General features: G+C 32.4%; 2 protein-coding genes across 7 annotated transcripts in view; one reads left to right on the forward strand and one right to left on the reverse strand.

Annotated features, from left to right (window-relative positions):
* The window catches only part of LOC145334301 (uncharacterized), a 45,857-nt gene extending 40,789 nt beyond the window's left edge, over positions 1–5,068 (forward strand). For 3 of the 4 annotated variants that reach the window (XM_080179703.1, XM_080179700.1, XM_080179701.1), the window contains 9 exons: positions 288–388; positions 526–621; positions 1,150–1,224; positions 1,296–1,374; positions 1,595–2,080; positions 2,401–2,532; positions 3,267–3,368; positions 3,792–3,988; positions 4,687–5,068. In XM_080179703.1, the coding sequence (XP_080035829.1) occupies positions 288–388; positions 526–621; positions 1,150–1,224; positions 1,296–1,374; positions 1,595–2,080; positions 2,401–2,532; positions 3,267–3,368; positions 3,792–3,988; positions 4,687–4,840 (1,422 nt within the window). In that variant the 3' untranslated portion in view covers positions 4,841–5,068. The remainder of the gene's footprint in view (positions 1–287; positions 389–525; positions 622–1,149; positions 1,225–1,295; positions 1,375–1,594; positions 2,081–2,400; positions 2,533–3,266; positions 3,369–3,791; positions 3,989–4,686) is intronic. The other variant, XM_080179702.1, reaches the window with a different exon arrangement.
* Positions 5,069–5,273: 205 nt separating this feature from the next.
* The window catches only part of LOC145334300 (uncharacterized), a 32,999-nt gene continuing 26,045 nt past the window's right edge, over positions 5,274–12,227 (reverse strand). For all 3 annotated transcript variants that reach the window (XM_080179698.1, XM_080179699.1, XM_080179697.1), the window contains exons 28-34: positions 11,892–11,981; positions 11,475–11,578; positions 8,967–9,082; positions 8,058–8,145; positions 7,513–7,579; positions 6,647–6,715; positions 5,274–6,011 (exon numbers count right to left, since the gene is read on the reverse strand). In XM_080179698.1, the coding sequence (XP_080035824.1) occupies positions 5,919–6,011; positions 6,647–6,715; positions 7,513–7,579; positions 8,058–8,145; positions 8,967–9,082; positions 11,475–11,578; positions 11,892–11,981 (627 nt within the window). In that variant the 3' untranslated portion in view covers positions 5,274–5,918. The remainder of the gene's footprint in view (positions 6,012–6,646; positions 6,716–7,512; positions 7,580–8,057; positions 8,146–8,966; positions 9,083–11,474; positions 11,579–11,891; positions 11,982–12,227) is intronic.

Genomic DNA, 12,227 nt, shown 5'->3' on the forward strand with positions numbered 1-12,227 from the left:
TGCGATTTGGTTTACTCTTGGGTTTAATTATCAATGTTTTATGATCAGAGAGGAAATTTTATTACAATTTATTACAATTTAGATACTAGTAACTTTGTCCCTAACCTCAAGGGAAGGTAGAGGAAGGTTAGGAAAATAGCCCAAGAAGCTTCCCTGAAGAGTTAGCCACCTTCGGATCAACAATTGGTCAAATATATAACATACGCCTTCTATGTACCTATCTGTGATTCTCTTATATATCGTGTTATCCCATCTCTAATAAAATATCTATCCTCTATATATGGTAGGAGCCTCTGCAACGGAGACCAGCCCTCACCTTCGAGGCTGAGCCCGCTATTCCTCTGCCACCTATGCCAACTGAACAGCCAAGAGCACAACCTTCAGCCAGGTATTCAGATTTTAACAAAAACAATGAACAGAAGGTTTCTCAACTGATATAAATCATTGATGTCTGAAGTTTTAGATTCCCCTGATTATTTTATTGCGGCTTTTTGTATTATTCTGCTTAAATACTTTTTTTTCTAGACTGCCAATCAGTAATTTCCTTGGGGAAGAATCTGGAGAGGTTGACCTGCCCACTCCCCCACCAGCCAGACCTCTGCCTACCCCTCCTCCAACAAGGTTTTTCGTTAATAACACAGATGTTCAATATTGTTGACAGTTTGTTTATAAGTCTATAATGGATACTCAGGGAGCAACGAGTGCACATTGGAATGCAAATTATACCGGTACCCAAAGTTCTCTGATTTGTTAGATTAAACACCTTTTTTACATCTTGATTGGTTGGTATTAACTAGTAAAGTTTAAACTTTGCAACCATAAAGAATTGAAACAGCTGGATGAATCTTGTACATGTAGTTAAATGGGGTATAGTCCCTTCCGTGGCAATGGTCCTTATATGGCGATTCTTCGTATTTTTAAAATTGCTTTTGATTATTTGAGGTTATTTTAGGTTATATTGGGTTAGGTGATTGCCCCGCAGGGGCTCGAAATAGTAGAAAAGCTACCGTGAAAAATACGAAGAACGCCTATTAAGGAGCGTTGTCACGAATGGGACTATACCCGTTAAATGTACACTAATTAATCGGCCTATGTCTTACCTCATAAGATCACTGTCAAAAATAAATTTTTGTATAAAATTTTGTTTAGACCTGTTCCTTCTCGTGGTAGACAACCAACTACTCCCACTCCCCTTCCTGTACCTGCTCCTACACCTACCTCCAGGTAGATAAATAGATAGACAGATGGTTCATTAATTTTGATTGATTTGATTATTGAATGAAAACAAAATTTAGATTGCCTGGAGAACCTCGCCCAAGACTGTTGGCTTCCCAACAAGAGCAAGATCAATCACTCATCCAAAGATTCGGAGATGTAAGATTTTTCATATTTTTATTTAGTTGATTAGGAGTTGATGTTCATGGAAGGTTCTTCCAAAATAAAACAAATAATTTTTACTTTTCGTCATTTCCATCAAGAGCAGAAATTTATATAAGGGTTGATGGATAGAACATTAATTTTGCAATGTTATATTCCTGTATACACGATCAAAGTTAGAATTATGAAAATTTCCGAAATTAATACTTATATTTAGAGCTTCCAACAGCAACCTCAGCAACAGCAGCAGTTTGGCCGATTTCCTCAGCAGCAGCAACAACAGCCACAACAACAACAGTTTGGTGGATTTCCTCCTCAACAGCAGCCACAACAACAACAACAGCAATTTGGCGGATTTCCTCAACAGCAACAGACACAACAATTCCCACAAGCTGCCAACAGCCAGAGATTTCCTCCACAGCAACCACAACAACAATTCCAGCCTCAACAGCAGTCGCAGCAGTTCGCAGGTCAGCCTCCACAATTTGGCGGTCAACCGCAAGGATTCAGCCCCACACCCATGCCAGATATGCCCAACTTCCCGCAGCGTCAGACCCAGGCAGGATTTGGTAACTTGCCCAACAGACCAGCACCTGGCAGTGGAGCAGCAGGATTTGGTCAGAGACAGCCCCAGCAAGTGCCAGCTTTCCAGCAACAGCCTGCCGCAGCTGCAGGTCAATCAGCTAATGTTCAACTTCTCCAGGTATTACAATTAAAGTTTTTGAATCATGAATAATAACGAAGTAGCGGGTTTCGTGATATTTTGAGATTTTTTTAAATAGGTTATATTAGGTTAAATAAGTGTTAATAATAAGCCTTGTAGGGTTAGAGCCCCCGCAGGGGCTAGAAACCAGAGAAAAAAGCTACTTTGAAAATACGACGAAACCTACTGATTCGTTTTCTTTCCATGATCCAAATTTTTACTAACACATAGAGGGGAAAAGATACCACCTTTTTAATATTTTTTTCATTTTACAGAGAAAAATTTGAAAGAGTTATTACGATTGTTTTTTTTATTTTAAGCAGCCTGATGCTCCTGCCAGTGGATTCCATCCTGACGAGCTGTTGAAAAATTTGGAACCTCGGCAACAACAACTGTTCTTGCAACAATTTAGCCAACTTACTGTTGACCAACAAGTTTATGCTTACAACCAGGTAAATTAACCAGAGAGAGAGAGAGGGGACTGGTTGTTTATATATCTAGTCCCAAAAGTTTACTATAATGTTTCCTTATTCGTTAGCTTTGGAGACTTTTACTGAATTTTATTGGTTGGTTTATTAAGTTGAGTGTTCAAACGTTACAACCAATAATTTTAATCTACAGAAGGGGTAATTTTGTATCATTGGGGATTTACAATGGTACATCAATTTATCGGCCATTGTCTTATCCCTTTAGATTCCTGTAAATTAACTCTTTTTGGGATGGTTTACATTATAGAATACTCAAATGTTTGTGATGATTAACATATCTATAATACAAAGAAGTTTAAAGCTGGACCGACAACATTTCGCTTCTCAGGATACATACTAGTACTGTGATGGTTTTTAAGCTACTTGGGAACCCCACCACACTTTCGTGATTAGGTACCTATAGTCTCTCTAATGTCTATCTGTTTGTCATTCAATTTATAAAAAGTAATTATCCTTTTCAAAACAATGCTTGCAACACAAGGTTTAACACAACAGTAAAAAAATATTTAGGGAAAGAATTGAACTGATCTAATCTTGTAATTAGTCACCACAAAACATCATTATAGAAGTCTATATTTACAATTAGAAAATTTTAAGACTTTAAAAATCTTTGGTAAATCTACAGGTAAAGATATGATCATAAATGAAAATATAATCATGCAATTGGTATTAATCTTTAATTATCATTAATATTTAAGTTTCTGTCACAGCCACCTGAAGTACAAAAATTTGCCCTAAACCAATTCCTCCAACTGGATACTGAAGTGCTCGCCATCTCCCTTCAAGCTGAGATTGACAAGGTACTGCTAACTATATTCATATTATTGGAAGATTTTTTTTTTTTAAATTTTAGACCAAAAGCAAGCTTCAGTATATTGTCTAGAAAACTGAAGTATTCACAGGATAACAGCATAGAGATGCAAAAGTTTTAGCATATGGAATTCTAATGTAATAATGTAAAGAGCTATTATTTGAATAACTTAACATTAAAAAATTTATTTTACAAAAATTGAAGTCTACTAATTTTCTTTTCAGCTATTTCATAAGCTAAAAAATTAGTTAATGTTCATTATTATATATTTACAAAAATTTATATTTATTATTGATGTAAATTTTAAATTAATTCTTAGTTTGTTCTTTCAGAAATTCTAATCATTGGTTTGGAATTTTTAAATATATTCATGAGAACATTTCTTTAAAACTGGTTATTCTTTTGTTTTTAGCTGAATGGTGTTGCCCCACAACAGCCAACAGAATTTGCTGGACAACAACAGTTCCAGGGACAACCACAGCAATTCCAGGGTCAACCACAACAGTTCCAGGGTCAACCACAGCAGTTCCAGGGCCAACAACAGCAGTTCCAGGGCCAACAACAGCAGTTCCAGGGCCAACAGCAATTCCAGGGCCAACAGCAATTTCAAGGAATGGATACTCAATTACAATTACAGTAGAATTCTTTAATTATTAAAACATTAGGAACTTTTACTTTATTGAGGTGTACAATCTAGCAATGTCTAATATTTTACACAAATAATTGTAATCTACAGAATAAGTAAATATTATAAAGGGAATGTGCAAGAATTTAGCAGTTTCTGACTGAGTTTGGGGACTTGCGCATAAAATGCCGCTACTCGTTGTGTATGTTTTGAATATTGCAGACGGGGAGAAGGGATAAGGGAAGTGGGGGCAAGGGAAATAACTACTCGTTGTGTTAGTTTGGAATGTAACAGGCGGGGAGGAGGGAAAAGGGAGGTGGGGGCAAGGGGCAAGGGAAATAAACAGAATAAAAAGGGGCAGTCATATTCTTGCTAGCAGCTGGCCGGGTCCAATAATCTTGTAATATAAAAATCACACCATAAAACCTCAATATATTTCATCAAAAACAAGTTGTGATTTCACTTTACATGACGCTATGGAAATCTATTATTCAATTAACAATCCCTTTATAATTTCCTACAAATTTATTGGATTAAACTGGATTTCATGCCCTTTCTTTGATAACTCTTATATTGAATTAATTGCCCATTGTCCCCTCCCTTACTCCCTGGTCTTATCCCTTAAAATTACTGAAGAAATTACTTTTGTCCTTAATTGTATTTAAATTTTTGTCCATAACACAGGTCAACAATTCCAAGGACAGCAATTCTCTGGCCAGGGACAGCAACAAGAAGCGCCCTTGTCAGCAGCTGACAGACGGGCACTTGCTCAGCAACAAGCACAGCTAGATGAAATTATTGCCCTACAAAATTCTTTAATTAATCCTTCTGGTTAGAGTACTTTATTTCCCAAAAGAGCAGCTTTGAAAATTCATTTAATTACGTCGATTAAAAATTAAACAAAACTTAACCAACTTTTTATCTAATCAATTATATAGAAACTTAAAATTTAAAACGAATTGTTGAAATTGCTCTTTTAATTTAATAATGTAAATCATAGTTTAATTATATTGATATATCTAAATTAATATATTATATATAAGATTAATAAATATTTAAATATGTATCATTTCTTTTTTTAAAGCGAAGCTTTTTTGCGACGAGAGTCTGTTAAAATGTCAGATTTTTTTATAAGAAAAAATTGTCGATCTTTTATTCTGACAGTTTTAATATTTTTGCTAATCTATTACTCATTATTGTTTTTTAAATTTGCTGTAATCTTCGTTTTTATGAAAAACGCCATTCTTGTTTAATTAATAGAAAACAGAATTATAATTAAATGTATTTATTTAACAAAAATAATAACAACTTTTTTTCAACATAACGACTTTCAACAATCTTAATAGAAATATTTATTTTAATATTCACTGATCCTTTGTGTAAGCGGATTGTTTCTTTAAAATTTTACTATTATTATATGTTTATTTTTAAAAACTTTATTACAACAAGTTTTTTCTGAAAAAAATATGAGTTTAATTTACATTATAATTAATTTTCTATTTCTAAATACATTTTATTTTAAGTGTCCTTAAGTAAACCCTTGTATTAAAGAAAACAAGATTGTATAGAGTACTAAAGCTCAATTTAAAAGTAAGATTATTTAAAGTTTATTTAACAAACGTCTTTTATCTTTCTTTCCATTTCTTCTAAATACACCATGACATACTGTGGAATAAAACAGGCTTGTTACAGAGTTTTTAAAGATATGCACTGTGGAAAAAAACAGGCTAATAACAGAGTTTTTAAAGAAAAGTATTGATATGACAAATGACAAGGGAAATCTCCAGTATAAACATTATCTAATTCATGACAATATGTTTTTATCCTAAATTTAAAGTAAGAACTCTCTACTACTTTGTGTGGTATCATTTTACAGCAATTAAAAGCTAGTAAAGAGTGATCTCATTTAAAGTTTTATTTCTTCTTATTCTTTTGCTTTGGATCTTGTTGTTTTTGTTGAGATTTCTGGGGTGGGGGTGGTGGGTTTCTAGCTTGCATCACCTTTTTCTAAAATATGAATATGGAATAAAACCAGCTTAGGTAACTAACATACTTTACTTCCTATGAATTTTCATCAAAAACATTTCATCTATTTATTAAAATCATTACAAGAAAATTCAAATAAAGTTAAATTGATTTTAATGAATAGTTAGATGGTATACAAAATTGCTTCCTTCGAATGCATCATAGAATTTAACGAGAACAGCAAGGAACGCTTAAAAGAAATAAAACGTGTTTGTCATTACTGAAAAATTTCAGTAAATGCTATTGGTTTCTTTTCTTGTAAAATCTTAATTCTTTTTTATTTTGAAAACTTAGGCTTGATGCTTATATGGTTGGTTATGAAGGTGACTCTCATCCAGTAACAGGCTGTGTGTCTGTCTCTGTCTGTCTGTAGATTAATATCTAGTTTTCATGGTCCCTTTACAGTGATCCTATTTATAGGTCCATATAAGGTTTATAGATAGTAGATACCCTTTCAAGATAAATCGCTCATGGTAAAATACACCCCCCCCCCTCCTAAAAAAATCTTCATAGAACTAAAATTAAAAGTTAAAAGTAATTTTGTCAAGTGCTCCTGGCGTAGCCGCTTGTGTATTGAAATAATGATTTTTCAGTGAAACATCTAAAAAAAATATTACCTTGTAGTTATTAAGAATATCGGGAAGATCGTATGAAATAGATATATCCAGCTTATTCAAAGGACATCCCTAAAAAATGTTAGCACAATTATTATTTTAAATTTAATACATTTGCTTTATTTGGTTTTAGTTAAAAGTTTCATTCTAAATTATAATGGCAACATGATTTTTGTGAACACGTTCTCTAATTCGGTGGCTTAGAACTTTGGATACTTTTGATGGTTAGATAGTTGATGGTTGGTTCAAACATTAGTATTAATCTAAATAACGGATAATTATGTTCTAAATCATTTGTGATAAACAATGTACATCAATTTTTTTCGCATTGTTCAATCCCTTAAGATCACTGTTAAAATTTGTATTCTTATAAGACCAATGATGACTTAATAATAAAAAGTGGTCTTTGCTGACATAATATCGGCATTCAATAGTATAATGACACTACATATAACTACATACTACACACTGGGTTCGAAGGTGCTTTGACTTTAGTGTCAGAACCTAAATATGGACATAGTGCATTTCATTACCCTAGGTTAGGTAACTTCATTTCACTTTTCAATAAAATCTAAAATGCAGCCGTTTTTGAGAAAATTAGATTTGAAAATTTTAAGTTCAATTTTCACCCACTAGAAGTTATCGCATAACCATGACAAGAAAAGCAAAGATTATTTATTTAAAATTTTGAACAAGTTTGTTTTAATAAAGTTCTTCATAATGAAGTTACCTAACCTAGGGAAATTAAATGCACCATGTCCCAATTTAGGTTCTGACACTAAAGTCAAAGCACCTTCATACGCACTGTGACTAATGTTAACATAAAATGACATAAGTATTTGATATTAAACACGAAATAATTTTGTTACCTTAAAGAAAGTACAAGTGCTCTGTAGGGTTTCAAAGTCATAGAGTGCGTGCACGTTGAAAAAATCTCTGAAACAAATAATAAAACATTAAACACAGAGATATGCCGCCTGAAGCAAATTACGTTTAAAACATCCATCATTTTTTAAAAATTGTTACAGCTTACTATTGTAGAAAAATACTGTACATAAAAAATTGTTTCTATCTTATTAATTTAACATTTAGATGGAGATAGTATCCAATTACAGCCAATTTAGATTTTGAACTTTTATACATCAATAAATGTATGTTTTTTAAAAAAGCTTAAATTGAAAATATTCAGTCTAAACGTTATTTAGCAATACCATGGCATTTAGTGAAAGAGTATAAAGGAATGCCTAAGCTGAAAATAGGTACAACTTACAACATGCACAAATGACACTTCAAAACAAATACCATTTTATCAAATTCTCTGATTGTTGGAATGTCAAAAAAGAAATGAGGTACTTACGACCTTAAACAATTATAATAAGTTGCTTTGCTTCACAGAAAATAATTAATTTTAAACCTGTATGTATCAGGATCAGGCAGATCATATCTGGAAATATTGGTCAGTCTGGAGATTCCTTCGTAGATGTGGTATTTACCAGGATTCTCTGAAATTAAATATTTTTATTAACTTTCTTAGTTTATATATCGAAATATGATAAAGCATTCTTTTTGCAAAGTAAATCTCTGATTGTTTATTATGTACGAGTGGCTCCTCCCCTAGAAGCTTCAAGTGGGAAGGGAGGAGGTAATCGAACCTTCACTTTCAATTTTATAAAAAAAAGATAAAAATTTTCAATTTCTGTTGGTTTGGATAAGTGCTCTTTCCCAAAATAGTTACAAACATTCTTAAGACCCATAAGAAGATTCACTATAACCATATCGGTTCATCAGTTTTCAAGATCATTCGGCACAAAAAGACATTCTGTTACTTTTATATAAGGAAAATTTGCAAAGCGCAAAAAGTGCAAAATTTCATTTTTATCTTGTTTTAAGAGATACTTATGACGTGATTTAATTCCTTATAAAAGCAGGATTAAGCTAATCATTATTTATATGCATCTTTTGAACAGGTATAGATTAGAGCTACAATGAAATTTAAAATGTCCATATTTCTGTCAAGTGTACACAATTTTCAAGTATGCCATTCATGATAGACGTCGGATTTTGTTATGTAATTTCCCAACAATTATGATAGTAAGAAATATTGTTTTTGGGCTTTTGTCTATCAAAATCTTGTCCATTTTGGCCGGAGAAGCTTTATATATGTCTTATTATGGTTTTAGGCTATTTATTTTTTTCATTTAAATTTTTAGATATGGGGAAGGGTGATTAATTGGCTATGTGGGTTGGTGATAAAATATCCATTTTTTTGGTGTAGGGGTGGAGTGTTTCATTGTATACTCCAACATTTCTTTGACTGTTTTACCTATAATATCTTGTGCCACCTTCTTCTTATCTCCAAAGAATCCCTTGTTGTTCTTGTAAGTGGTGAGGTAACAATCAACCATCTTCGCGTGGTTGCGCACACGAACAGCAAAGCGCCTGAAAAAAATTAACCTATAAGTGCTAATTTGGCGATAAGTACCCTTTTTAGGACTGATAACCACCGACCCCCTATATTTTGAAATAAATTGAAATAATGGAGAAGATGTAGTTTTTCGTAAGTTGGATTGTTATCTAATACGAGGTTTGATTAAGTTGTATTTGGTACTGGATAGACCCGCCAGGTTTGGTCACTACAGGTATAGGAACCTTAGGGTTAGGCAAGGCATAAAAAACTCCCCCTCCTTTTTTTTCAAATTATCTTTAAATAAACAATGCCTTACAATATTATAATAACAAATAAGAAAAGAATTAAAACTCCAAATTAAAAAGCAATTACAGTGTTATTTATTTAGAGTAGCTTAGATAGTTTATTATAAATGTGAAAGTTTATAATTACATTTATGTTGACACTTTTTTTAAATGTACAGTTTGCATAAACTTATCCTAAAGTAATTGAGTTAATTATATGGATTTTTCTTTTAAAGAGTGTTTCATAAAAGATCATATTCTCATGATCTTTAACCATCAACAGGGACTTCTTTAGGAAAGACGTACATACAGACTTGCTCTAGTTATAACGTAGCCATCTTTGAACTTATCTAATGTTTATGTATAGTTTAGCTAGGGTAAAATTGAAAAGGGGAATAATTGTTGTCATTAGTAATTGTCACACGGACCCTAGAAGCTGTATGTTCAACTTTTTTTTTAAAGACGTCAGCTTATTATGTAAATACAAAACAGTCAAATAATTAAAACGTCTATTGACATTTAAAGTCAGGTCAAACAAAACTAAGTAGACCAACTACGCTGAATCACAATCCAAGGATAATATTATAAATATTCTATGGTTGTATAATATCCTATCCCTCACTCACCATTTTATATTGCTAATATTCTTATATATAATATTCGCATTTTTGTGAGGCAACCTGTCATTTAACATTTGAGGCAACAGAACCTAATTATTTTTGTCTGTCTCTTCACACACAAAAATGTTTATAACACGTGTTTAATTAATCACAAAAAGTTGAGAATTAAACTTGATTATATGTAGGACACTGAGTATCATGTTAATAAAACCAAAGGATATTTGTTATATATTTTTCTTCACTTTTAATACATTGTGCTTTTACCCCACTTATAGTTATCAGAATTTAATGATTAATGGCTTATTTTCTACGTTTTTTAATGCAATTAATAGAACAACAAAAAAAAACGAAGAAAATAAGCCATTAAACAATAAATTATGATAACTATAAGTGGGGTAAAATTGCTTTCAAAAAAGTTCTCATAAAAAAACACACTGTATTTAGGGAAATTGTCATTTTTTTACAGAAAAAAATATTTTAGAGGGCTGTAGTGAATTCTCTTGAAAGAGTTGACATAGAGAGAGAGAGAGAGAGAGAGAGAGAGAGAGAGAGAGAGAGAGAGAGAGAGAGAGAGAGAGAGAGAGAGAGAGAGAGAGAGAGAGAAAGAGAGACAGAGAGAAAGAGAGAGAGAGACAGAGGGGAAGGGAAGGGACAATGGACTATTTATTACACTAGTACCCAAAGTTTTATATTACTTTGGGTACTTTGGTGAATTTTGTTAGCTAAATAGCCTAAATAGCTAAACACCATACCGTGACATATAAGAAGTTTCCTTGAAATATAGAACAAGATAGGTCCATAAGATATTTTCAATCAGACAGAAATATATTTTTAAATATAATTTTGATTAGCAATGTGTATTAAACAAATCTGCGTTGATCAAATGCGGCTCTAAAGTCCAACTGTTTAAAATTATAATTTTATTCCAAGATTTATTGATTTATGTTTTAAAATATTACGAGGGGAAAATATACATATAGCCTACCCGTGTAATTCAAGGGAGCAAAAAATGTTCAAATATTCCATTTTTAACATTAATCTTTTTGTTCTAGAGGGTGAAAAATAAAAACTAGCTCAATTTTATTTTAGTAAAAATTTAAAGATATATTTCAAATTTTTCATAATCAGCATTTTACAAGCAGAACTATTTAAGTAATGTGAAAACTACCTTTTTACTTTAAAAAATATATATTAAATTCAATTAGTGTATAATTTAAACCCTAAATTGCTTAATAAATAAAATAAATAAATAAAATCCTCAAATAAAAATCAGCCATGGGACGTCATAAAAATGAGGGATAATCCATCTCTTTTTAGGGGTTTTCTTTCCCACTTTACGATGTCACATGGCTGATTTTTGAGGCACTTTGTAAAGCTTCTCTTTCAAGAGAAATGTACTTAAAATAAAAAAAAACAGATATAAGCAAGCATATTAAACATTTACATTAGAGTATCTAAAACTAAAAGAATATGTTCTTAGATGAATCGATAGATAGACATACACTTAGATAAATAGATACCTGGCAGTAGAAATACGATTTTCAACCCGTTTGTCAATGGCCTCCTTGATGTCTTTCAGTAAAGACTGCTCTTGCGACTTCAGCAATCTTTTAGGAGCTCCATTCTGAAAATTATTACATTAATCACTACTCTAAAATAATACTTTGGTTTCTATCTTTTTTTTTGGGGTGGGGGGGGGGGGGTTGAGGAGGAAATATTGAAAACAACCAAGGGTAACGAAGGAATCCAATCTATCCTTTTCAGTCCAAACACCCGAGGTTTTAGGTAAAGTGACCTCCAAATACAACCAAACTTTGTATGGAAGTAGTAACTGTGTCTATATCGGGCCAAGGCAACCCCCTCACAAAAGCTACCTTTGAATGTCGCGCATCTGACATAGCAGCAGTGTATAGCCACGGTCGTGGTTAGATATTTACCTTATAAGGATGTGACCAGAAAGATCCAGCATAAAGAGTTGGAGGCTCGGCACTTGCCATCAGAGGGCTCACATTCCATACCAAGTTACCCTAAATCATGAGAGGTTTAAAATAAAGTTATGTCCGTACGTCCATTCGAGAGATAGTTAGATGACTATTGGAAAGAAATGTAATGAACAGCAGTTTTTGAATTGCACCTAATCCGTTTTTTTGTTCAGGTTTACCGAGAATATTTGAATTTATTTGTTTGTCCCTTATTTGTTTATTGAGTTTGCTCAAAGTTGAAGAAATCTTCAAATACCAATTGATTTGTCACAATGAATGAAATCCTTAATA

The sequence above is a fragment of the Acartia tonsa genome, chromosome 12 (genome assembly GCF_053477335.1).
Source record: "Acartia tonsa isolate MP-2025a chromosome 12, ASM5347733v1, whole genome shotgun sequence".
In the NCBI taxonomy this organism is placed as follows: domain Eukaryota; kingdom Metazoa; phylum Arthropoda; class Copepoda; order Calanoida; family Acartiidae; genus Acartia; species Acartia tonsa.